The sequence below is a fragment of the Taeniopygia guttata genome, chromosome 2 (assembly GCF_048771995.1).
Source record: "Taeniopygia guttata chromosome 2, bTaeGut7.mat, whole genome shotgun sequence".
Lineage (NCBI taxonomy): Eukaryota > Metazoa > Chordata > Aves > Passeriformes > Estrildidae > Taeniopygia > Taeniopygia guttata.
The window spans coordinates 47,083,456-47,110,464 of record NC_133026.1 but is presented as its reverse complement, the minus strand read 5'-3'; the positions used below and the strand labels follow the sequence as shown (position 1 = coordinate 47,110,464).

At 45.3% G+C, this 27,009-nt stretch overlaps 1 protein-coding gene and 1 non-coding gene across 2 annotated transcripts in view; one reads left to right on the top strand and one right to left on the bottom strand.

Annotated features, from left to right (window-relative positions):
* Positions 1–21,160, bottom strand: part of EEPD1 (endonuclease/exonuclease/phosphatase family domain containing 1) — a 61,402-nt gene extending 40,242 nt beyond the window's left edge. Inside the window, exon 1 of the mRNA XM_030265182.4 lies at positions 19,968–21,160. Within this exon, the coding sequence (XP_030121042.1) occupies positions 19,968–20,821 (854 nt within the window). The 5' untranslated portion in view covers positions 20,822–21,160. The remainder of the gene's footprint in view (positions 1–19,967) is intronic.
* Positions 21,161–21,173: 13 nt separating this feature from the next.
* MIR2981 (microRNA mir-2981) lies at positions 21,174–21,266 on the top strand. Its single transcript, NR_130443.1, has one exon. It is a non-coding gene; the product is annotated as a microRNA mir-2981 (primary transcript).
* Positions 21,267–27,009: the final 5,743 nt, after the last annotated feature.

Here is a 27,009-nt window from a genome sequence, read left to right as displayed (position 1 = left end):
CCCAGGCTTTCTGGGCTGCAGCCTGCTGTCAAGATTGGAGATGCCCTCCACAGCAGATGACATGCTGTTGTGAAATATTTGACCAAAAGATACACAAGAGAGATGTCTCACCAACGACGAGACCACAGTCAAATCAGTCACACCCCAGGAATGAGGTAGGCAGCGGGCAGCTAATCCTTTATTTGAGCTCCTGCCTGGGTCCTAAACTGTGTGGCATTTTCTGGCATGGGTTTATGAATGTGCCATGTTTAAAGTTTCCTTGAAGAAAGCAAAACAGAAGGTTTTTCCCTTTGTTCTATAGTGTGCTTAGCAAATAGCACAGTTGAGTGACTTTACATTCACTTATCACAGCAGCCTCTTTGTTCTAGTATCTTATGACTTTGAGATCAGGACGAACTCCATCAGTTAAGGAGCCTCATTAAAGTGATCTATTTCTCCTAGAGAAGAGGAAAAATCTTAAGTTTCTGTGATGGAAGTTATCACTGAGGGTTTTAAATTGTGGAATACTTATATGTGGAATAGCAAGTTTCAAATCAAGAATGTTATATGCGTACACACACAGAAGCTTATGCTGTCTGTGATAATTGGCACTGTTACAAAAGCAGATCTTTTGGTCAATGTCGGCAGAAACAGTGTGCACAGCAGCCTGCCAAGTAAATGCTTCCCTGCAGCAGAGGTCTGTGCACAGAAGCATGACACCTTACAGTTTATCCTCAGTCCTAAGGAAAAGCCATGTTCTGTGGAAGCTCAAGAGGAATGCCATCAAAGTGGAGCCTCCTGAAACTCCAGGTGAATGGGAAGAACAGCAACAAAGCCAGAATCCCATGTAATTTCTAGAGAAATTCCTACAATTTCAAGAGCATGAGTCATGACTTTACAGCAAACAGAACCCCTGCATTTGTCAGGGTGTTCAAAAAAAAAAAAAGGAAATGAGAATTAGTGACAGTGTCTAAGTGCCTGAATTTGATATTGAATAGTACAGCATGGCTGAACAAGGCCAGGCAGAGCAGCATCATGCTGAAACACAGCAGCACTGCCCAGGCACCCTGCTCCCAATGCCAGCACCATGACCATGCTGGCCACATCGACCCTCCTGGGGTGGCCGTATGGCAGGGCTCTGTCTCCCTCAGTGGGCAGCAGGACTGATCAAATGCCAGAGGTGACCACCCAGAAAACCTCTCCCCACGCCATGCTCCCAGGACACAGAAGCTCTCCTGCCTGTGTAATATAAAGTTGATGTCTTCATACACCATTCCCTGTGAACTTCCACATGCTTTACAGAGGCAGCAAGCAGTGATGCCCCAAACAGGGAATAGTCTGGCTGTCTCTTGCAACTGCAGACAACTGAGTGGTCTGAGCAGTGACCACTCCTGCTCAGCAAGCTGTATTCAGCAGCTGTCTAAGTGAAGCCAATTTACTTGGCAGACAAGAAGCTCCCAGATTAACCTGGATCAGCTCTGGGTGCTAAGAAAGAGTAACAAGCTAACGGGAGATCTCGGGGACATGTGCTGCTTCTTCAGTGATCAGAATGTGCTTGAAGCCACAGAGAAGTGACGGCACTCATCCAGCATAGTGTCAGAGAGGAGGTAGGACAGACCTAGAGTGGCTACAGTTCCCAGCCAGTCTACTCCACTTAGATCACCTCATGTTTTAGTGCCTCATTTAGATATTTTACAGAACAGGAATGCATACACATTATATAAGTGCTAATTATATAGTGTACAGGGCTCCTATTTCCGACTTAAGGACAGCATTAATGCATTATTCATTACTTCAGCATTTATGCTTCACTATTTGGATAATTCCTCTGATTTTTGTAGTAGCGCCCCTTCCTCCTCCTCCCCCACCCCACCTCAATTTAGTCAAATAGCTCCTAGCTATAATTTTGATTACAAATTGCAAGCCCTGGTTTTTAGAGGATTAATTATGGAGGCAGAGGAAAAACCTGATGGATGACAAGTGGTAGTTTAGAAGCACGGGACAGCAACAGGTAATGTCAGTCTTTTTCTCAGGAAGGCCCTGTTAAGCAACAGAAGTCCAAGACTCTCTCTTTCTCAAAGGGCATAAAATAAATCCCCAAACACTGAACAGCTGCAGCTTAATCCTAAATGGCCATATGCTATTTAAAAAATAAGCCAAAATAAACAGAAATTCAAACCAAAATCAGAACACCTCAGAAATCACAAAGGCTGGGAGGATGGAAAGGGTCATTAATTTTATTTTAAAATTCTTAATAAACACTGATGCTGCAAACTGTTGCAACTGCTGCAGTGCACAGCCAGCGTGCAGGTATGTTACCAGTTACTATACAAAGCTGTAGAAATGACAATGATGTAAATTGCAGAGTACTGCATCTATGGAGGAATTCTATTTAACCAGCCTGCTAGTATCCACTAAGATTAAAAGGAAATATTTATGGTCTTGTCATACCTACTTTACCAGATGCATAATAGTGGACAATAAACATGATTCAGCTGTGTCAGCTCTGTCATCAAAGGTTTTTCTTTAGAAAGGGTACAGGTAAACTTAAAAGTAAAATCCCAAATCCTTCTAATTTTAAAAGACTGTGAGCTTGCTGGGGATTTAAAAAAAATAAATCTTTTTAAAGCTCTTCAAAGAGCCATGGAAAGGAGATTTTGTTAAACACATGATTCTCAGCATCTTCTTATTTGTGCTACACAGTGTGTGTAGGGCAAAGATTTAAGGCGCTTTGCCTGTGAGTGGATGCAGCCTGCCACGAGCTGCAGCAGTGTGCATTGCCTGAACTGAAATAACCCTGCACAGGCAGGGATCCAGCCAGACATCTTAGGGGTTACTAGGATTCACACTGAAAGAGGAGAAACACTGACTCTCACTCTCTCTCACTAATAAAAATTAAAATTGCCAAAGCCAGATGTCTCCACATGCTTAAATTCAGCTGGATAGTATTTGGTTGGGACTGCATTGCCACGGGACTGAATAAGAGGAAGTTCTCTTATCTCCCTTGGTTAAGCAAGGGAGCAAACAACATGTCTTTTTTCCTTTACAGAGAAAGGGGAAAATAGCACACACACCACACAGCCTCTCTACTACTATAAGGGAAAGAAGTTCCTGATGTTATGCAAGTCCTAGCAGTGTGAGAAAGGTTAATAGAGTTCATTGAAACTTTCGATAGGGCATAACTCTAGCATACCTGCACAGCATCAAAAAGGTGATTTCATTCCTTTTCCTGTTTATTGCTCGAAGACTAAAGGCTCAGAAAGGAGAAGAGGTTTGGAGGCAGAAACTGTTTCTCCTTTCCATTTGCCTTGGCTAAGCATTACAGTTTTTGCAGATATGCAGCACACGTTAAGAGTACTGAAGCTTTCAGACACATTAATCACTTCAGTGGGATTAATGTTGGTTTGCAGTCCAGGGGGGCAGTATACCCAGAGAGAAGGAAAACCTCCATATTCACATGTTCTCCTGATGAAGACGAGTCCATGGAATAGCAGCTGCGAAATCACAGTCCCCATCAGGCTGGTTCTTCTCATATACAATGCCACTCAGACACTTGGGGCTTCCTGAATCTTTATCTACAGCTGAACTGCCTGTGGTCCCTTAGAGGTTCACCAGCTTCACTAGCTTAATCAATAAAATACTAAGCAAATGATAACCCTACTGTGGCATATACATACAAACCAGTAAGGAAAAACCACATTTGCTTCCCCAATGCCTGAAACCCCAAGATTCAGGAAAAGACTGGCCATGTCACAGGTGATGAAAAGCAAGCAGGTACAGCAGCATTCAGTCATGTCACCGAATAAAAAAGTCAAGTGCAAGATAGCAATTTTGGCATCTCAGTAAGGTCACCATGAAGCACCCCCATCCTTGGGGATAGAAGCATGAGGAAACAAAAAAAATGAGCCTTAAAGGAGCAAAGAGGTAGGATGGGTCTCTGGGTGATACCATAGGTCATAGCCAACCTCTTACCAAGTCCACAGGATGCTCAGCAAGGCAATGATGACAAAATTGGGTGGTCGCACTTGGACAGTGCCAGATGCACAAATGGTCATGTAGTGAGATGGGAGGATGAGGAAAGAAGCAGTACCCTTGGGGAAGAAAGGCTACAGAGGCTGCAGTTGTGTCTTCCTCTTTTAGGAGAACATTGGGAAGAAATGACAACATATGTTACATATCTCATGACATAAGCACAGAGAAAAATGCTAAGAACAGCTTTCCCAGAAAAGCAGGGTAGAAGAAGGGAGCAGAAAGGAGAATTTTAAATTACCCTTCTCCTCTTCAGAGAAAAACACAAACAGTTCAGGCAAAAAAAAATGACATGTATTAATAGTCAGTATGGGCAGAAAAAGAGGCTGAGCAGTGATGCTCCTCCCTTCATTTAAGAGGATGGCAGGCTGCTCTTCCAAGAGCCTGTGTCACTACAAAACCTCCCACCGGCTGAAGTTTGCTGGCCACAACAAAAAGCAGAGAGACAACCTGTTCTGATGAGCAAGCAGGGGCAACTTGTGCGTGCACAGATACAAAGACAGCGTGCAAAGGGAGTTTCGTTACACCATGAGGCAGAACCAACACTTCGTTGGGATCAGTCTATTTCCCCCCCCCCCCCCCAAGCAGGAAAATATTACCACAAACCACCATCTCTGCACTGAAGAAATCTCTCACGAGGCAAACCATCCAACTTCCTAAGTCAGCAAAGCCACCATGCTGGGCTTTTGATTTCCTCTCTGCCCTACCCCCATCCCAAAACACAATAATGCTTTAAGGCCCTCTTTCAAGAAGGGAAATACCCATCGTGTCTACAGGATGTGAGGTGAAAGGGATGTGGGTTAGCTGGAGGAGGTGGAGCAACATGTCGCTGACTGCTGTGCCCTTTACGTCACACTGGGATGTGACCCAAAGCTCACAGCAGCAACCCATAGAATCATAGAAATGTTTAGGCTGGAAAAGACCTGCAAGATCACCAGCTCCAACCATTAACCTGACAGCATCAAATCCACCACTAAGCCCTGTCCCTAAGCACCACATCTACACATCTTTTAAGTACCTCCAGGACTGGCAACTCAACCCCTTCCCTTGGCAGCCTATTCCAATACTTGGCAACCCTTTCAGTGAATAAATTTTTCCTAATATCCAATCTAAGACTATGCATATCATTGTGGGATTTGACTGACTACCCACTTCCCACTTTAGCTGTCCTATCTCCCAGGAACACAGCCTTTTCTATGGGACATGCTCTGAGGTCTGAAAGCAAAAATCATGAGATTACAGATCACAACAGACCCGCAAAATTGTCAAGTGTAGCTCTAAGTTAGTCCTGCTATTTTTTTAGAAACTATCTTCACCGTTTTTGAATATTCCTAAGAGGCAAAACTTGAAGGTTAGAGGCTGACACTGCAAAGGAGGCTCCAACATCTATTTAGGGAATAGATATGATCCACCATCGATCCACCATTGATTTAAGGATCCCGGTCATGTCAGGTGGTAGTCATAGTTATAGATGTTTCCAGGTTCTCATCATTAGGAGAAACCCTGAAAAAAAACTGAGCTTCAATCCCAGCTTCCCTCTCCTTAAATATCTCCTCCAGCACTCCAAATACACACAGCTAATAACATCAGAAGGAGCAGCAGAGTGAACAGTAGCACAGCAGCACAGCCAGATGTACCAGAAGTTCTAATTTCACCTGAGCTCCTGACCTTCTAGATGACAGGAAAAGGTGGTAGAACTTAGCTGGAATTAATTTCCTTTATTCTTCTTTCCCTTTGGACCTGCAAATGCCTTGAGAGCTGTGCAGTCTTCTGGAGCTGCACCTTCAGGTATCAAGTGGGTTGACCTCAAGGCCATCATCTTATAAATGACACAATCCAAACCTCCAATGTCAAATCCCCGCACTGAAAGATGTCCTTGTAAAGACATCTGAATTTATTTATTCATTACCTTGTTCTCTCTCTCTCTCTGCTTGTATCTGGGTTTGGGGGGGAAAAAGAAGCCCAAGAAAGAAAGCCCTACTTTCTTTCAGTGGAAAGCATCCTCCTCCCTGTCCCATTAACCTGCTTTTATTTCCCCAGGCTACCAGACACAAAAAGAAACAGCAAACCAGGTGTGGATCAACCTCTGAGGGGCTGCAAGAAGGGGGATGGGGGGATGGCATTTCTTCCTGCTGAAACCCAGTCCCACCACTGCTAAACATTTGTGCTTCCTGCTGGCAAGCCAGCAAGCAGATAAATGGAGTACGGCCACAAGCCAGCCTGGCTAGCCAGGCAACCTCCCTAACACACCACAGAGCCAAAGGCTCATCCCACCATCACACCATGCAGCCACCCTCTGCCTTGGCTCATCGCTAATTCAGGGTTACTTTATTCCCAGGAACCGCCGCTTGTATTCCCGTGTGGAAAGCCAGCAAGGGAACATGCTAGCCTTCTGAAAAACCGTGCTCTGTGAGAAGGAGGGGATTAGGAGGGAACAATGTCGGAGTGTCTTCAGTGAGCTGGAAGCAATCCCAGCTTCTAGCTGCACAATGACATGCAGGAAGGAGTTTTGAAAGCTTCTCAGTCACAGAGGACCCCTGCGTGCCAGGCTCGGAGGCGTCTGGACATAAGAATGGCCTTTACAGCATAGGATGCAAGAGGACTACAGAGCCCTATGCAGACCAGCCCTGGCTAAGGGGGGAATGGTGGCTCAAGCTTAGCTTTTCCTTTCTTGGCACTGGGTGCTAATTGTGTAGCCCAGATCCTTAACCTTATTTAGGTCAGGGGCTACAGCACAAAACAGTCTTAGAAACACCAGACTTTTGTGGGAATAAGAAAGTCTGCTTTATGCAGATCCAGAGCTCTCCAAATATTGGAGCTGAAGTGCAAATGTATTTTGGAAAGGGATGACAGGAGGAAATTATGCTTGATGGGATGCACATACTGGTACAAAATTATGTCTTCTGCAGATTTTGATATGATTTGCATGTTTTGTAACAAGATCCAAGGCAAACTCTTAACAAGCACCAAGTCAAACAAGCTCTTATCAAACTACATGCAAGGTATGAAACAGGATTGTGTGGATGCTCATGAAGATATTCCCCATAGGTTCTCCCTGATGCCCTGGCCACCCACTGCCATGCCCCACATGCCTCCAGTTTGCCACTGATCTTCTCAAGCTTGAGCAGATAGTAAGACCCTAAAACCAGTGTTTTGGGGAAATGGTGAAGCTGGCAGTGCAGACACCCCCGGGGAAAAGGAGCAAGAACATTGAATGCTGAGCCCTGGTGACAATCTTATTGGATTCAATAAAATTGGACATAAAACAACATAAAGGGGGCACCAGTGATTCTTCTCAATGGTATTTATAACCTGCAGGTCTACAAAGTCCATGGAGGAGAAATTATAAACCTTTAACAATGCTGATCCCACTCCTGTTTCTTCATTATTCTGAGGAGGAAGTAATCATTGCTCCATGGAAAGCATTCCAGATTATTTGAAGAGGTGTGCCTCATACAGACTTTGTTATCATGACTGACTGCCTTTTAAAGTTGTGCTATAAAAACAGCCTATGAAAACAATCAAACCAGTAATTTAATACCTATGGGCAGTAACACAGTATTAAAATATATCTTGCCATTCATTGCACCCATAAGGCAAAATGCCAGTATGGAAAACAAGACATAAAAATAGGGTGGCAGGGAAACATGCAGAAGTGTTTGATTGGAGAAGCACTCAGGAGGATGAAAAATGGGATAATAAAACTATCCAAAACTTACCCACCAATTCAGTGGGAAAAAAACTTCTAGCTATGACAGCATTTCCAAGAACATCCCAGTTTTGAGGAATAGACCCACGAGGTGAAACTTGAGCCAAGCACAGCGAGTAATAAAAAGGGAAGAAACAATCTCTGTGCTTTTCTTGGATGTTGGATTCATGCTGTTGTATGACCCTTGCTCTTTGATGACATGAAATTGGCCTGCAGCATTTAAATACACAAGGAAATCTCCAGAAAAACTCAAGTTTTTCAATCATCATAGTTACATTCCTACTGAAAAAACACACTTAGGGACAAGTTAAGTGAATACACACACTTTGTGCTGGTCTGACTGTACACTCCAAAACAATAATCCAAAATATATCACTATGCACTCTAAAAACCGGGGCACAGGGAATCTTGTGTGGGCAACTCGGGCTTTCTCCGACTAATACCAGGGATTAGTAAAATCAATTTGGCACTGATGATGAACGACACCACCATGACAAAGCTGATATTCCTCCAGTACTTTCTATTTTTAAGAGATATTCTGAACAGCGTGCTGTGCTGAAGAGCTGCTAGACAAAAAGATTCTTCTGATATAAATTCATCAGTCTCTCCTCACAGAGCTGACATCTCTGACACTATCTTCAGGAAGATAGGATGCATATGGAAGAGGAACCATAAACTGTCAGTGCAGCACGCACCCGCGCAGCATAATCAGATAGGAAAAAATACCGAGTACTCACACTGCCAAATGCCTAACTTACATACACATTCCGTTAAAACAACTGCTCTAAGAAGTTAAAAATTATACCACAGCAAACACATCAGGAAGCTAACAATTTATTTCTCTGCAGAGCTTTCAGTACCTCTAAGGAACAGAAATAGAAAACATAAATAGTTTTTTCCTTTAAAGCAATGGTACAAGAGCCTCCTCTAACTGCAAGAATTCCTAGCCTCCTCAGACATAAAAGGCAAGGCTGCAGTTTTTAGGCAGCTTTTGCCTGAAACTTGATATATCTTAAAAGGCACTGATTTTCAAACTGCCTGGCAAAAGGCCTCGGCAGAGAAAGAAATGCTGCAGCACATCTAAAAGCAAGAAGATGGCAGAATGATTTGGGGGAAGTATCACAGATGATCCAAGAAAATTGAAGTCCTCAGCCTTGTAGGTGAGAGATGATTTCATTCAACCATGAGTTCATGGTGTGAAAGCAAAGGCTTGATCAAGCAGCATTTCAGCTAACTGGAAGTGTTCAAGGTATGGCAAGACTTGAACATACCAAAAAGCCAAGTAAAATCAGTGAAAAGGCTTTAGGTTCAGGAAGGGTGAAAAGAGGACATGGAAGGGGGAATCATGTTCAGGTTGCAAGAGCAAACTTCAGAGATAAGGTAAAAGACAGAAGCAAGATTATGAGAAAATTTCCTTTCAACCTATGGACAACCAATATACAGGTATCATCCCAGTTTCTTTTTGCCAAATTTCAGAGCTCAGCTGGGCAATATAGGTCACCATCATCCTTGCATACAGGTCCTCAAAAAATCTGCTACACAGACACAGAAAAAAAAAAAAGGGAAAAAATTGATAGAGAAGCAAGTCTTAGCCTTAGCCAAATTCAAGTGCTCTCAGTTTAAAATAGAAATGGGAAACATCACATCCATGGAGGTGGCTTTTGCACAGCTTCCATCCAGCAGAAATGCTTCAGAACTTTTACTGACTACAGCCCAGAGTCGACATTGTTGAAATAGCTATCTGTATCCATATCCACAAGCTGATGACTGAAACTCTACCATATCCTTTAAGCCACGGTTTCCTTTTGTGCAGCGCTGCTTTGCACTAGAGAACTCAGAAGCAATGAAAACAAAACATTGTGGGGTTTCTTGGTAACCAATGGGTAATTCCCCAAGAGATCCCTCTGGGATGTGTTGGAAATACCTCTGTGCTACCAGCCAGCAGTACCAACCCCTTTGCCCTCACCCAGGCCACATGCTGCTTATTGCTCAATGCTCTGTTTTTGGGATAGCGGCCAGCACAGAGGGCAGTGGGCAGCTGGTAGTCTCCATTAATTATGAAAGGGGATTGTAAACACAGCTAGAGATAATAGAAAGAGCTGTACAAAAGACTAGCAGGAAGATATAGACAGATAGCCAAAAATTGCACTGTCATTGCTGCCAGAATCATATGAGAACTTGGGCTGGTCAGAGTAAAGGTTGCAAAGGGTAGTCAGGTACCACTGCAGCATTTTCTTGGTAATTGCATTTATTTTAGCTCTTAATTCACCAGCAGCTCAGGTGTTTTGTGTATGGGGGCAGAATCTCTTGCAGACACAGTGTACTTCCTCTCCTATGTATTGTGGTGCTGGTATGTGCCTCATCACTATCATCCCCACAGATCACAAGAGGGGAACAACTCAAAGATTTCCCTAAGGCAATCCTTACAGAAAGGGACTCCATCATTGTGTCTGGTGGAAGAGCAGTATCTGCCCATATTACCTTAAAATGGGATTACTACTGGAAATTTCCTGCCCTATTAGAAAAGCAGACTGTTTTAAAACAAGTCATATGGGTTGTTCCCAGCTAAGCTAAGTTATCCTCCCTGACAGGGGTTCACACTATTCCATGTTTCTGCCTGCTTAGAGGAAAAAAAAGAGGAGTAAGGTACTCACTTAACATTCTACAGGCAATAGGTTTGACAGCAAACCCGAAGAACTTGCCTTGCATGTATGAAAGGAAAACTTACCTGACAGTTCATTTTCCAACACCTAATTAAGACCTGCTTTTGACACAACACCCTGCAATTCAGTGACATTGAGACGGATTGGTCTTATTCGTTTAAATAGAATAAATAAAGAAACCAAATAGAAGGTTTCTAAGTTAACATCCAGTGTGCATCCACCAGCAGACTGCTTCCGGTTTGGTGGGAAGGCGGCTAACCTTTCCTGCAGCCAAGCCTGGGCTGGAGAGAGCACTGACCGGCAATTACCTCAAGCGAGCCCGGAGCAAGCCCGGGGCAGCGAGCGCCTCCGCACCCGCGGGGCTGTGTCCGACAGAGCCGCACGGAAGCGGAGGGGAACAACGGAGCTATAAATACCAAGGAGTGGAAGGATAATTCTGAAGGCAAAAGCTGCAGCTTCTTTATTCCGCCCGCCCCGTGAAGCAGAGGGAACGGCGGCTCTGCAGGACTGGCGTGCAGCAAGCTCGGGGGATTTAGGGCAGGAAGGCAGCCACTGCCTCACACAGCCAGAGCAGAGCTGATCAATTAGATGTTCAGTAACCCATTAAAAACCCGTTCAGCTGTGAATGGCTTGGACAGCTGCTGTAGCTAAATCTGCACAGGAGATTGAGCACGTTACCTGAAACACCTGCAAAAACAGGGAGAAAAATAGCCACACAGAAGGAAAAGGAAATTTTCTGGTTCCTCCTCTTTATCCATATCCGTAAGCCTACGGTGAGAGCTGCTCCCAAGTATAGCCTTGCCCATTGGGATAGTCACCACAAAGAGCAGAAGGGCATTACTACATTCTCCCCCCAACTCCGTGACAGACAAAGGGACAGAACAGACAGACAGTCTGCATAGCCATAAGGCTCCCTTCCAGACGGCCTCAGTCAGACTGATTCCAATCCATTCTGCACAAGCAGGCTGCATTAATTCCACAGCACTCACAGTGCACATCCATATCCACAGTGTTCTCGGCCATCCCTAGCACACACAACAATATAACCCCAGATGCATTTTTCCATAGGATTTCATTGTTTTTTAAATTATATTTTTACACACAGTTGAACTTCTGGAACATGCAAGCACATGGGGCACATACAGGGTAAACTTATTTCTCTTACTCACTGGCCTCTAATAATTTTACCACAGGCACTGAAAATAACAGCTTGGTGCTGACACCAGGTTCCTTCCTGCACAAACCCCCCACAGCAGGGAGGGAAAAGGAGGTCAGCAGCACTGAGCCTCCCCGATGGCGACCGAGCGGTTTAAAACACTCATGCCATTTGAACATGCCACATGGTCTGACCAGGACATGGATATGCTGTATATGCCAGGGGTGAAATGAAACTGTCCATTGACAGAAATTTTTTTTTTTTTTTGACAGAAAATATTTTACTAAAGCTACATATCCCCTCCTTATTTATCTACCACTGATATGATGCCCACCCTACCCTTGGCACCTTACGAGGCATTTTCGAATCCACTGTGGAGCACCCTGGCCTGAGATGAGGGAGAGGACAAACATGAGAAAGAAGATCTATGCTAGGTCTTCCCCTCCCCTCAGCAAAGCCATCATGCACTTTTACTCTCTGATAAATCAGTGGGGATCACCAGCTATTACTCAAACGAAGCACAGTAGCTCCACAAAACAATGAAAAAAAATCTGAAAGTGAAGAAGCTATTGTGTTCCTATTTTTAACCACTGTTATTATTAATGTGCCATGGTTCTTGTCTCCATCACCACACCATATAATAATGTTAAGAAATTACTGCAGCATATTGTAATTATTTCAGTAAGGACACTGTGCTTCCATCTGTCAGCTTACACTTGCATTACAGTGAAGAACAATGTGACAAAGTTACATGCACACGGTAATCCATGACCTACCACCTCTTCTCTGCTCATCCAGCCAACTCTTGAAATCATGTTCCCAAAGAAACAGTAAATAAAGACTAAAGAAGCAGGGTCCTCCTAACAATGAAGCTGTAGGAAACACACTGAAGCTCATCTCCATCAAGAAGGATACAGCTACATTTGAAAAAAACCTGTCCTAAATGTCCCTGTTTAACACTCTTGGAGACCTGTGTTCACAGTGAGCTAGACCAGCGCTTGGCTGCAGAGACAGTGTTTTCCTCTAGTTAACAGCAACTGACCAAATTTCTGCTTGCACCTTGTCAGGAACTTGGCAGTCCCTCGGTTCTTTTTTCCCAGTAAGGAATGGAAATGGTCCTATTGCTCTTTTCAAAGACAAAGTTAGAAAACCACCCTTCCTGCAGCTGTACTGCAAGTTCCCGAAAAAAAATCACAAAGCATTAAATATTTCTATTTAGAGGATGAAGCCCTATGTGTAGGTACCTAATCTGTCTCCTACAGTCATGTGGCACAAGATTTCTGAGAAGTCAAGCAGAATGAGGTTATAGTCTTGTGGCCTCTGCTTGTGATTTGGGAACAGGCAGTACAACATCACTTAATAATTCACCAATTTATTACCATAAATCTGCCAACCCATTTAGTCTTTGCCACGTGGAATAAAGCAAACTTTGCAGGATCTGTAGGAATAAGCTGGGAGCTCTGGTTTACCAAAATACCTGCAATGAGCAACATGAATCCAGTGACACAAAATAACATGTGTAAAATAGTCAAGCAGGCATGGATTGAAACTATGTGGCCATTAAGTGCTGCCAGATGTATCAATTAGACATGTTGGGAGAAAAGAATAATACATTAACCAACTCTTTTCCCACTAATCTGTTTCATTTTAGTCAAGCTTTATGGCACAAGTAACAGTGGCAGGGCATGGTTATAATTTTTAAAAGGAGAAGAATAATGTTTATTTTATATGGATAAACTAACCTTTAACTATATTATTTTTCCAGCCACATTCTCAACTTTAAAGCAGATAAAAATGACTAGTTGGATACAGCTCTTGAATGTTCAGGAAATACGCTGAAACTGCAGTTGTGCAAAGTTAAAATAATGCCCAGATCTCCATTTAAAACAGAAAATCCCTAGAAAGCCTACTCAGGGGTAATTTCAAGGGCCTGTCCTACATTCCTATGTCATGTCTGAAGAAGGAAAGCTGTGGGGGCTGCAATAACAGAGACCAAGCAGGATCAAGCAGCTAGCTCAGTGCATTCACCTCTGCATCTCCTGCAGAGCACATGGCTCCAGATGGCTTCTCCAAATACCTGGACACAGGGATGGCATATGCCCTTCATGATCTTGCTGCAAGTCCACACACTGCTTTTGATCTCTCCTGCAAAGACCCAGGAGCTGCAAAGTATCTCAAACAAGCAATTCATCTCCTGCAGGAGGAGCAGGTCATGCCCTTGTACCTTGTAGAAGGGTTCAGTACTGCATCCATATGAAGCGGAAGTTGGGAAATGGAATTCAATTAACATATTATTTGATTAATTTGAAACTGATATCACCTGTTCCCCAGCAGCAGACATGAAAGGGGCTGGAATACCCGTCCAAGACAGGGGCAGCACCTTAGAGGAGCCCTAACCCCCAGGGAGAGGGCAGTGCTCTTCAGCATTAAGCTTGGCAGCCTTCATGTGATTTTACACATGCAAAGGAATGGGCCAAATCCTGAACAGGAGTAAATCAGTTGAGTTTCATTTCACTGGAAAATACATATCTCAGGGTCTGACCTGCTGGTTTTCTATGCCAGTTGGCATGAAGAAGGCAGTTCTAGGCTCCCACTAGTCTCCAGTAGGTAAAATATCATTTGTCTCATGCAGGCAGAGGCAAAAAAAAAAAAAAAAACCAACAAAATAGCTGACCCTCAAAACAACAGCTCTTCCATCACCCCATTCTCTTGTCCTCTAAGGTATTAGAAAGTGCAAATTAATGGTGGCTTTATATGCATCATTTTTTCTACTGCTCATTAAAGTCCTTTGTGAAGTGCACATAAACGATATAATCTAGCAATTCCTTTTTTTCTTAAGTTTTCTCTGAAGTTGCAGGAGGCAGGATTTCCTCTCTATTACATAAGGAGAAGAGGGTGTATTTGTTCTTTTGCTGTTTAAGACTTATTAGCATGGTCAGGTTACTCTAGCCAGGCCCTCTTTCCTGATCTTTTCTTGCAGGGGAATTATTCTTGGCAAGGTTCCAGCCTAACCCAATGGAGGGAAAACCAAGTAGCTCTACAAAGAAAAAGATATAAAACAGATGCACCTCAGGGCTTTGACCGACCACTGAGAGCTTCAGCAAAAGCGTAGAAACAACAAATACAAGCTGGTGATGAGCCTCTGAAGTGTGCAAGTACACCCATCACTACTACCATGATAAATTACTATGATGTCTGTTCTGTGGGGCTGCAATGTTTTTCCATCATCTTGACAGGAAACCTAATACAATCCTGGAGGCAAGATACCACACCATACCCCTTCCCAAGCAAATTAACATGGCCCAGTAGCAAAGAGCTGCCCCTTGTCAAACTCCGCCTCTCAGCCCAGACTAAGAAACTGGAGAGGAAAGTAAAAGCCCCACCCTGTTATTTAGTGTAGGGGAACAATGGGAAGGGAGGCTCTCCTGCCTCCAGCACCTAGTGCAGGGGGCAAGATTAAGTTTTCCTCATGTCTTAAGAGGAAGAGACTGCTTCAGAGCTTGGCTCAGACAGTTCTTTTTTTATTAGGTGACAAGAGGATGTGCTTAAAGTCTCCTGGGGTAGGTAAGGCTAAGAAGAGGAACTTTCAAGCATGGTGGCACAGAAAGGATTACCCAGGGCTTGCCTGTACATCCACTGCCTCCCAGGAAGCAATTTTGGGTTGAGGTTTACCTACTGTTTCCCCAGCTGGAACACCGATTTAAGTCCCAGACACAGAAATTGAGATTAACTTCTTGCCTTTGAGAGACCTCTATGCTTCTCTCTAACCAAACTGACAACAGCTAACCAGTTACAAACCTTGGGAAGGAAAAAGGACTGACATGTTCTGAAGGCTTGCTGTCCATGCCAAGAAAAAAAGCACCAGTAGAGCCAAGTATAAACCTTATACTAATATTTGTGTTTGTTACTCTATACACCTGCAAGTTATAACTTTTTTTATGCTGAAAACCACTGGAACAAAGGTTTTCAAACCTCTAGCCTGTGCGATTGGACACAGTGATAGATAATTTCATCCAGGCTCCCCTTCCCAGGAAAGGCTGGGTCAGATAATATTCTGAGATCACTTCAACCTGAGCTCTTCTGTGGTTCTTCAGTTTTTGCAACAAGTGTTAAGACTTTATTACTTACACTTTTTGCATATAGAAGATGTAACCACACCAAGAAGCTGCCCAACAGCTTGAACTGCTTGACATCTGAAAGGAAGCAGAGCTGGGCTCTGTGAAACTTTGGACCCATCATCATCTTGGCACATGGTCCCCCTCCTTTAGATAGAGTACAAGTTCTGGCCTTCAAACAAACACTCTATCAATTTTCATTCAGTCAGCTTCCAAGGAAAAAAAAAAAGTTGAGGTATTCACAAAGTTGCTGCTCAGTATTATAAAGCATCATGAAAACTGGTTAGAAAACCACCACTAGAAACCATGGTGGGGAAGGTACACAACTGACCACTGCCCTTGGCTACTTGCAGAACCACTGCCCTTGGCTACTTGCAGACTTTGAAACATGCAGTCAAACTGGAGTTTGCACCTTTAAGGTGCCCTGTCTGTCAGTCAGCATTGCTCATGCCTGCCCCACACTTCTTCATGGCATCATCCAGCTGGCACCCCAACAGCCAGAGAAACTGGTCACAGGGTGTCACAGGAGCCATGAGCTCAGTTTGTGGTAAGGAGGGACAGGCCTGAGGCAGGTATGGATAAGGAGTGGCACAAGTACCCTTCCCTATGGACCTGGGGTATGGGACAGTTCTAGGGTGCTTCCACTATCCTTGTCCAGAGGAAACATCCTCCCTCTGTGGTTGAAACATGGGGCTACTTATTCTCCACAAAAACATGTGCTGCCTTTGACCTGACCTTGCCCTTTTAATCATCCTGCTCTTACCCTACATTTTTCTTTATTTTTGGTGAGAAGAAGCAGTTGGTTCCCTCATTCCTCATTCCTCCTGAGAATGGGGAGGACATGGAGGTCAGATAGAGGGGACAACTTGCATCCCCAGAGACAGGCCAACTTTGACTCTTTGTCAATAAATCCCAGATTTTCCGAGCAACACCTGCAAGAAACACTGCAGGTTTGGGCAAACTCACCCCAGACTTGATACTTCAATCCAATTATGTGTCATGCTCGCCTCCTCGTTCATCATGTTAAGCTCTTCTAAAATTACCCTCTAGTCCTCTGAATGAAAACACCTCACTCCTTCACTTCAAACACTGTGATAAACATAGATCCTTGTAATATGAGAAAAGAGGGTGAGGACCTTGCTGTATTTCATTATTTTTGCACTACAGCAATGAATTTCAAAATAGCTTAGCAGTAGTAGTCATGCTTACTGATTTAGTGTACATTCCCTTCACTGCTCTTCAGAAATTTAGCACTTCTGGGAACAAGCATGAGACTTTGATTTAGTTTATTTTTTTTTTTTTCCTCTCCTCCCTTCAGCAGGTTACAATGTGGCATTTTCTTGCTTTTTGTTTGGTTTGAATGAAAGTCCAGCCCTCTTTCCTTCCTGCACAATTGTTCCCTCAATGCAAAGGGCTGGAAGACAGGAGGAGCATAACCTTCTAGACTCATCTGGAAAGAAGCAGTACTTTTCCCTGTTGTTAACACCTGAAAGAACAACCCTAAAGGGTTTTAAAGCTACTTGCTGTGACCAGGTCATTAAACACAGAAAACCCCAACCAGACAAAACAATTTTAAAAAGCAAACCCCAAGGCAAGGCCCAAAGCAAGCCTTTTAACTGGCATAAAAGTCCCCAATATGTAAAATTAAGATTCTTTGCTTCTCCTGACACAATTTTACTAATCTTCTTGACCTCCTGTGCTTTATTTCTGGGCTTAAGAAACCAGGTGAGGCAGCTTCTCCAGCTTTATGTACTGCAACAGGAAGTACTGCAGCTTCTGAGAGCATCCTGGAGAACCTGAGACCAGCCCTGACTATAAGGAGCCAGCATAAAGGAGCACACTTACTCCTGCACATCAGGGCAGCAGCAAGCAGATGCCCATTAGCACAGCTCACGAGAGCACCTACAGTCAGGCCAAAGAGCCTTCAGATCCACCTCCAGCTTGGGTCACAGCTGGAAACTTGAGCAACACATGGGACACCCACAGAGCACCTGAAAACACATCCATGGATTTTGTGAGGTTGAAGTGCTGGTGAGCCCCGTGCAAGTGATATATTCTTGCTTGGAGAAGCAAGAGGTGAATTTCTCCAGCTGACTGTCTACTGAAGCACATTTCCCTGGGCAAAGATTAGTTTGCAAGACATTCTGTCTACTCCCAGAGTACACAGCCTGAGCTGGGGGTGACACCACAGAGCTCAGAAGCAGAATGAAGGCAGTTTCTGGCCTCAGCTGAGGCTATTTCACAGCTGCAAAGCTCCACTGACCCCAGCAATGCTCATACAAGCAAGAGGAAATTCCTGCCTGAGTAGCTGAGTATGGCTTTTCCCAACATATATTTTTTTTCCTGAATAGTGTTGCTTTTTTCTGTTCCCACATCTATTTTCCCAGGTAAGTTTTGCAGGCTTGTCTGTGGATGCACATTCTTTCCAGCTTCTCACATTATCACAAATTGGATCAAGTACAGAAAACAATTGCATCGTACTCACCCTGTGTGATTGATGGCACAGATATGTGCAATAAAACAGAACAAAAACAAGCAGTTCTACCAGGCTCCTTTGAAACTTCAAAGTATCCAAGAGACATTTTACAGCACCCAGCACAACAGCCTGTTGGTTAAGCTGCACAGAAATTAAGCACCATGCAGTCTAAGGGCAAAAATTAAACAAATGTCTAGGGCCAAACTCTGCATACACAGTGGCTAGCTTGGTTTAAAGCAGCTTTATTTTATAAGCCACTACATCTTCCTGGTTTTTGTTATAGGTGGGCCATCTTGTTTGGAGCTTTTTCCCCACAAAAAATGCTGAAATTGCAAAAGTGACAGTTAGCACTTTACTGGATAAGGTCCTTAAAAATCCCTTATATACATATATAAAAATATAAATAAATCACTGAAGTCACTTTTCTTCGAAAATTGGATTATTAGAATTATTCTGAGACTAGACATAATCGTTTTTTCCCCAGCAGCTCCACTCCAGCTGCTTACCAAAAAAAAAAAAAAAAAAAAAAAAAAAAAAGAGCAAGAGAGAGAGTAGAGACAAAGGGGGAAGCACAGGAAAATACCTGAACTAGTGAAGCAGAATACTGAAATACTAACAGATGTTAGGCTGAAGCCGTCAGTGTAACATCTCAATAATCCTGCTGGTCTATCATCTTCATTTTGGGTACCAAACAGTGGTGGCTGTGAGATGACAGATGTTTCCTATGTGGGAGCATTAGGCTCCCAAGCAGTGCACAGCAGAGGTGTCCCTGGCCACAAATACTGTACTGCAGCACAGGATTTCAGGGTTGCACATCACTGTCACCAGCCTGCTCGCATGCCTGACCTCTGCAACCGCACCAACAAGAGCTGTTATTCAGCATATTATTGGAAAAGGACAGAGATAACAGTTCATGAGCACTTCCCCTCCCCACAACATCCCTTTCAGAAAAGCCCAAGAGTCCCCTGCCCTTATTCATTTCCTGCTGGAAGCATGAATCGCAGCCATAGGGAAAAGTAACTTTACTTCTGTTGTAAACTAAATGCCAGATCAGCTAGGACAGATTTGACATGAAAAGGAAAGGGCTAAAGTTATTTCAAAATGCTTATTGCAATCTACATTTCTGTGTCCAGCAGAAAGTTTAGTACAACAGACATCCCTAGCACTCTTGCCCAACTACACACAAAAAACAAAACCCAAACTCTCAGCTTTTCATTAACACCTGAAGCACCATCCTGTTTGCCACACCACCAAGTGCTCGGCACAGTCAGGGCACAAAGGCTGGCACAAGGACAGCACAGCAGGCAGGCAGGTGCTACATGTCTCACACCCCCAAGGATGAGCAGTCCTTCCAGCTCAGAAGATGCCCCGTGAGCACTCATTAACAAGCCGTGTCACCTTGGACGAGCTGTGGCATTCCACACCTGTTACACAGCCCTTCTCCTGCTACTGCCCTCCAGCTTGTGGCAGGAAAGGCAGCTCTCCATGACATGTTCAAAAGGCTCTTAATGGAGAAACAATGCTTGACCAACCATTAACAGGCCTAAGGTGACTGTACCAGCCCAGTCTCCCCTGCACAGCTGTGTGCACACACACACACCTCCTCAGGAGCTCTGCTGCCTATTGAGGGTTACAGCAGCTTTATCCAGGGACAGCCACTACAGTCCCAGCGCTATGACTCGAACAGGGCTTCATGCAAGAAGTGGGAAACATGTAGTAATCCCGGGAAAGAGCGAGTCCCACGAGGATCACGACAAGGCTCTACAGTGCCCAAACCTCAAAGGCATGAGCCTACAATCCTGCGTGGAGCTGGGCCAGCAGGTCAGGTGCTGCCTCTTACCTGTTCTCCAGCAGCGTCATGCACACGACCTCCCGCACGCCCGGGTTGTTGGCCTTCTCGATGGAGCAGCTTTGCAGGTTCCACGTAGCCACCCTGAAGACGGGTCTGCCATCTCTCACCCCCACAAACATCTCCACAGAGGGGCGAGTGGATATGATCTGGGTTGGACCCCCGGGAGGAAAGTCCAAGTCCTCGCTCTGGAGGCTAAGAGAGGTGGGGCTGGGGTGAGGCTTGGCCATGAAGTTGAGGCCACCATTGGTATTTGTTGAAGGGGGTCTGGAGCGCTCTGCAAAAATCTGGTGCCTGATTTTGTCCAGAAAGGAGGAATTGATACAGTCCATCCTCACCAGGTCCTCGATACTTTTAAAAGGCCCATGCTCTTTACGGTAGTCCACAATGCTGTTGGCGATCTTCTCAGTGATGCCACGGATGCTCATGAGCTGTGCCGGGGTGGCCGTATTGATGTTGATCTTGGTGGCGGACAGGTGGTGCTCAGAGGTCGGGTCCTTGCGCACGGAGCTGGGCGAGTGCTGCGCCGAGCTGCCCTTGCTGCTCACGCAGATCTCGAACTTCACCTGCTCCAGCTTGGCCGCCCCCACCCCGCTCACCAGCGCCAGGTCCTCCACTTTCTTGAAGCCGCCGATGTACTCGCGGTACTCCACGATGTTCTGGGCCACCACTCGGGTGACCCCGGGCAGGGTCATCAGCTCCTCCTCCGTGGCCGTGTTGATGTTGAGCCTCTCCTGGTTGACGAGGATGTTGCTGAAGTTGCACGCCGCGCTGAACTTGCGGCTGTGGCACAGGTCGGCCGGGTCGCGGGGGATGGAGCGGTGGCAGCCCAGGCTGCCCCCCATCTCACCGCCGCCACGGGCCGCTGCCGGAGCCGGGGGAGCGGGCGCGGGGCGCTGCCGGGGCTGCCCGCCCGCGACTCATGGACCTCGGCGGGAAGCCGGCGGCGGACCGGGCGGCGGCGGGGCAGCTGCGGACAGACCCCGCGCCGCCACACACGCCCGGTCAGCGGAACCCTGCGCCCCGCCGAGGGACCCCGCGCCTTTCTTCCTCCTCCTCCCTCCTCGGGCACCGCCGCTCCCCGGCGCCGGAGAAGCCTCTGCAGCCGCTGCCCGCTCCGGCCCCGGCGCTCGCAGCCGGCGGCAGTAGTAGCTCTGCGGGAGCCCCCGCCCCTCGGCCGGGCGAGGCGGGGCCGCCGCCGCCGCCACCGCCCCCCGGGCGTCACCCGCGCCGCGCCCGCCCCCGCCCGGGCACCGCGGGACCGGCCGGGCCGGGCGGGCGGGGAGCGGCACCGCGGGGTCCCTGCGGACGGGCCCGGCCCCAGCGCCGGCCTGGGCCGCGGAGGAGGAGGGAGGCTGACCTCCTCCTGCCCGCGTGGGCACAGGGGGGCTGAGAACGTCCACAGTCGCCGGGCCGCTGAGGGCGGGCGTTTTCCGTCCCCAAGCGAAAGGACGCTGAGGTCTTAGGTGTTTACGCGCTCCCTGCAGCTTTACTGTCCTAGGAGTTCCCTGGGCTCGTCTCTCTGCATCTGGTGGGGCATAGGTGTGTTTTCAGACCTCATGAAAGCCTCATCTGTCATCTCCACTTGTTTTGTGCTCCTGCCGGCACTATGCTTTTATACATCGGGGTAAAGTCTGCATTTTTTCCTTTTTTTTTTTTTTTTTTTTTAATTTTATTTTTATTTTTTAACATCTCAAGAAATTACGAGAGTGCTGAACAAACTGAAATTCCCAACAGAATGTTGTTTTTGGACACATTAGGTCTGCCTCAGGGTGGTGGTCTGCAGCAAGCCTACCCATTCCCTGAGAGTAACCTCATTCTGCACCGAAATTGTGGCTGTGTATTGCCCATGTGTGCCTTAGCTGTCTTTAACATAGTTTGTTCGAGTGCTGAGAGCCAGAGCAGCCCACCACAGCCCATTTTGGTGAAGCCACTGAAATATTTACCCAGTTTCTACTGCATCCAGTCCCATGCTGCACTGTCTGCAATGTTATCTGTAGCCAAATTAGCTCATTTGAAACTAGCTTGACTGTGCCCACACAGAAGTGACTGCAATGTCAATGAATCGAAATATAATCGGTGGGTGTAACTGAAAGGAAGGGGGAATTGAGAGAAAAAGCAAACATATGATTGTAGATGCCAGCTATGTGCCCTCATGCTGCCTTGTTCTGACAGTCTCTCTCTGTGTATTTCTTTTAGCTGCGTAGAATATGGTACATATGTATTTTCAACATCAAGACTCTTGGTCGGCCCTCTAATGAAAATAAAACCGCTTGCAATAGCAGCTTGTACCTGTATTTTTCATGGCAAGCTAATGGAAATGATTTGCGTCCACCTGAAATAAAAAGTTACATTTATTCAGCTTCTTGCTGAAGGAGAATGTGATGTGCTTAAGGGAGTGCAGGCTGCACCAGGCTTTACCAGGCTCTCAGATTGCACAGGGGCACGGGTGCTTTAGCACTGGCTCTGGATACTCTGCTGCGCATCACACATTTCCCTTCTGCTCGCCCGAGCAGCGGAGTTAGCAAATTATCGTTATGGGAATGGTACTGGCTGCATTAGGGCACTGGCTGCATTAGGGCATTGGCTCTCTGCTGACTGCTGGAGCGGAGAAAGTGCTCGCTTAGGTGATTAAATGCTTCCACGTCTGCTGGAAAGTGCTCTGTGCGCTGCAATAGCAGCGGCCAATGCAGCAGAAGTCATGCTGGGCCTATTCCTGCTGGGACGATACCAGCACAGAGCTGGAAACAATTAACCATTGAAATGAGTATTCTTTGTGAGGCAGTATTATTACAGTAATAGCTCCACAAGCTGTTATCTCAATGGAGAACACACTCTTTTGCTTTCTACAGCAGGTTGTTTTGCACTGATCCAGGCTCATTAACTAAGTTTTGAAGCTGAAAAGCCCCAAAATCCATCTGAAGCATCATCTACATTACAGGCAGCACTAGGTATTCTCTGTTTAAGAAAAAAAAGCAGGAGCAGCTTCAGAAAGAAAACAGATGTCCCTTTTGTCCAGCACTTTCTGTTGACAGCACCTACTCATCATTTCTTGAATCTGTAGCACCAAAATAACCCATGAGACTGGAGGCAGCTGAGGGAGGCAACAAGTGTCCCATCACCTAATCCTGAATATGACCTCATGCTAATGTGAAATGTGGGCTGCAGGGGAGAATGTCATTCCATTAGCCCCATACCTGTATTTTCAGTTGTTGTTGACAGTTAGAGGAAGCTTGCTGAGATCTGAGTCAATCTTCACCACATTTCAGGAAAGCAGCAAAAGATGTGAAAAGGTTAAACAGAAAACAAAAGAAAAAAAGATGTCAACTGGCCTGACATCAGTGTTAGGCAATCCATTAATTTGAGGCAATCCATTAAAATGAGGTTCAGTCAGTAAATAATTGAAAAAACAATGGCAAAATTATTGACAGCCAGTGTAGGCAACAGAAAATAAATCTCGTGAAACCCAGGTAGATACTAGGTTTTATCTTTGATCCACTCTTGAGCTCAGTGTATGTAAATTTATTCAAGAAGAGATGGATTGATCATGGTCTCCTGGTGATCAATGGCTGGCAGGTAGCCTCCCTGGTCTACCTTGGCACCTATCCTGGCAAGGGGCCTTGAAACCAGGATTTCTGAATCTCTGTCAGCCCCAACAGGTTTAGAGGGCTCTGAGACACCGTGGGTGGCTTATTCCTCAGGATCCGCAGCTTGCTGCCTACTGAGCATCTGGCTGCTGGCCAGGGCTGGCTTAGAAACCTCTCAGTCAGTGACAGCAAAATTGAGTTTCACTGCTCTGAGGGTGTGAATCTGGGGAGGACCTCACAGGGCCAGGCAGGCTCCAGCAGTGAGAGGTGTGGGGGGACATCCTCAAAAGGCCCCTGGGAGCAGCCACCACACTTCCTGCAGAGTCTTGTTGTGTTTCACCTGACAGTGTTACAAAGCAAGGAGCTAGATAACAATGGTTTTGTCATTGCCCAGTGACCATTTGCTGATCTTGGACTTGCTTTGCCACTGTCTACAGCCCTCCTCAACTGAGCAGCTCACATCCTGTCCCCCTGAACTGGTAGTGAAAGAGGTTTCTGGACAGCTGAGTGGCACCAGGGCAAGCGGCTGGCCACATGAGAAATGCAGGGTTGTGTCACCTGCTTGCCAACTCTGGAGGTCTCAAATGCCTCTTCCCTGCAGGAATTCTTCTAAGAGGAAAGAACAAAACTAAACCTTTTCCATATGAAGAAGGTTCAGCAGTACTTCAGGCCTATAAATGCAATGTTTAAGGATGATATGGAAGTGCTTGAACCTGATGGAGTGGGAGCAGGTACTGGTAAACAATGTCTTTTGGCATAATTGATGCAAAAATTCAGCCTACAGGCCAACAGATTTTAAAGGCTAACTTCTTAGCATTTTAAGTTGGTCTTAAAAGAATCTATTAATCTATTTTTACACTTTTAACATGCTTCATCTATACTGCAGAGGCTCTAAGTAAATAAACTGGGTTTTATGATGAGGGATAGAAGGAGCCAGAAGATGTTACTCAACAGAAAAACACAGAGTTTGCCTTCAGTGTTCAGGCAGCAATTGCAGTTCCTACCAGCCCACCATGTGATAGCAGTGTCTTTTCCAGCTCTCACACAGCCTTGGGGGGCTCAGCAATCACGCTTTTACACCCTGTGTTTCAGACCTGCTGCACTGGGCTCTTAACGGGCAAGGGCTCAAAAAGGCAGCTGGTTAAATGCGGTGCCTGTATTCTTATTAAAGGGAGCTATTAAAATAATTGTTTTCCTTCTGCAAGGACATCTTCAGTAACACTTGTAACAGATGCCCGAGGGAGAAGACAGGCAGTGTTTTTATGAAGACAAGTAATAACAAGTAGGAGTGAGCAATTTCATAATCGGTGGGACTTACAAAGTCTGATTCTTGGCGGCTCTTTCCTTTTTTGATTTTCTGGTCTTTATTAATAAAACTGAGTCCCCATTAGTCTCTCAGTGGGGTTGCTAATCTGATATCTCTGTTCTACATGGCCATCAATATTTGTGGCTCCTTTGGAAACTCTATATTTTTGAGACATTTAACCTTTATCAAATTCGCTTGAAGTTAGTCCTCTCTCTAACAAAATCCCTGGGGAAGGGATGATGGGTAGACCAGCAGAGCACACAATCACATGAGTTTTTTCTTGGGAATCCAATGTCTATGATGTGAGCTCTTTAAGGCATTCTATACAGCTGCCAAACTTGTTGCAAAAAAAGTGATGTCACTCACCAGTGCTTCGTTGCCAGGTTACGGGTGTCACATCCTACAGAGAAATACAGTCAGAAGGGTGAGCAGAAGTGAGTCATCCTCATACCTTGATTAGGGCTGCACTTGACTTGGGCTTGAGTCTGAAATGCAGACCTCTCCCTTACAGAGGAGACCTCAACCAGTGGCTCACCAGTGCTCAGTAGGACAGATCATCCTAGAGGGAAACAAAAGGAACCCAAGCTAGAGAAAACAATCTCCAGTAGGGCATAGGATGCATTTTCCAGTTTCAATATAAAGCGGGGGGGGGGGATTTGATTCTCATGCTCCACATCTAAGGTGACTCAGATACCTCTTGGGGCACAAGGATAGAAAAGAACTAAAAAAATCTAGTCCTTCCTTAACCCCAGGGAGACTCATCAAGGCTATACTTACAGAAGCTTGCCTACTCCAGGCCTTCAGTGGTGGTATCTCCTGAACTTCCCAGATGAGGAACACGGGATGTGTGGATCTGTGACCCAGCTAATGTTTACTTTGAGGCCTAGTCCATCCAGCCTCCAGTAAAAATGCCCACAAATCACAGCTGTGTGAATCTGGCATGGAGGAGAGTCAGAATTGATGACTTGTGATCCAGGTGCCTAAGCTCTCAGCCAAGGGCAGGCTTTCCTTTGGTTCCATCCAAAGGCAAGCCTCAAGTGGGTTTTTGTGGAAAAGATACAGGCAATGAGATTTTCGGCACTTCAATAGCCAAGCAGGAGAAGAGGAAAAATAAACAAATATGCTGGAAAGGGTGGTTCAGTATAGCTTTCAGCACTTCACACAGCACTTTGGTCATCAGCAGTTGGACCACCAGCCTCTCAACTGAATAAATTACTATTTTGCATAATTTTATCCTTTACCTGTAGTTACTAGGTTACCATAATTAATTTTCTTGTTAACAAATTTTAGAGAAATGTGTAAAAAATCAGTTTCATGTTTACCTTTTCCTTTTCAAAGAGTTTCATGATCATTAGTTAACTCATGCATACAGCTTTTTAACTCAGTGATCCTGCAGTTACTGTAGCAGCCACTGCAATTCTGCCCAGACTTATATATTACTTATAACTTCTGCTGTTTGGGGGGGGTTTGCTTTTGGTTTGTCTTTTGGGTTTGGTTGGGAGTTTTTTGTTATAAAAGCATAAGGGGTTAATCTCTTCTCATTGAACAGTTGTGTTTCAAACCCTAAAATTATTCAGATTGGCAAAACCCTGGACTCTTAGTTCTCATAATTTTCTCAGATATAAGGAGGGGTCAGTCAGGTCTCTGTGTGGTTTACCTGTGCCATGATTGTTTCCTGTCTTTTCCCCTTCATGTATAAAATTCTGTTTGCTAAGAAGAAAATGAACCACAAAGTAGAGTCAAACTTTCCCCTAGTCCCACATTCTCAAAGATCTGCAGAGGATAGAGCCCCAGTATAAAACCAGAGCTCTGTCAAGGATCAGATCATTGGTTTATGAAACAGAAAATGTTTTGATTAAGACTTTTCACACAAAACGTAACACATTGCGTAAATTAGCATCTCTGCAATGCTCTCCTGAGAAAATCTGTCTCTCACATTTCAAGTCCTGTACCAACAATTAAAATGGTTTAATGGCTTCAACCACTCCCAGCAGACTTTGAACTTCTCTGAGGAGCCTCCCTGACAAGCAGCACAAGTTGCCTAGTTCTTACAACACCTTCAGTGAAAGCTTGATCCAATTCCCATGAAGGCAAAGGAAAATGCCCAGAAAGATTCAAAAGGCTGCTCTGCTAATTTAGG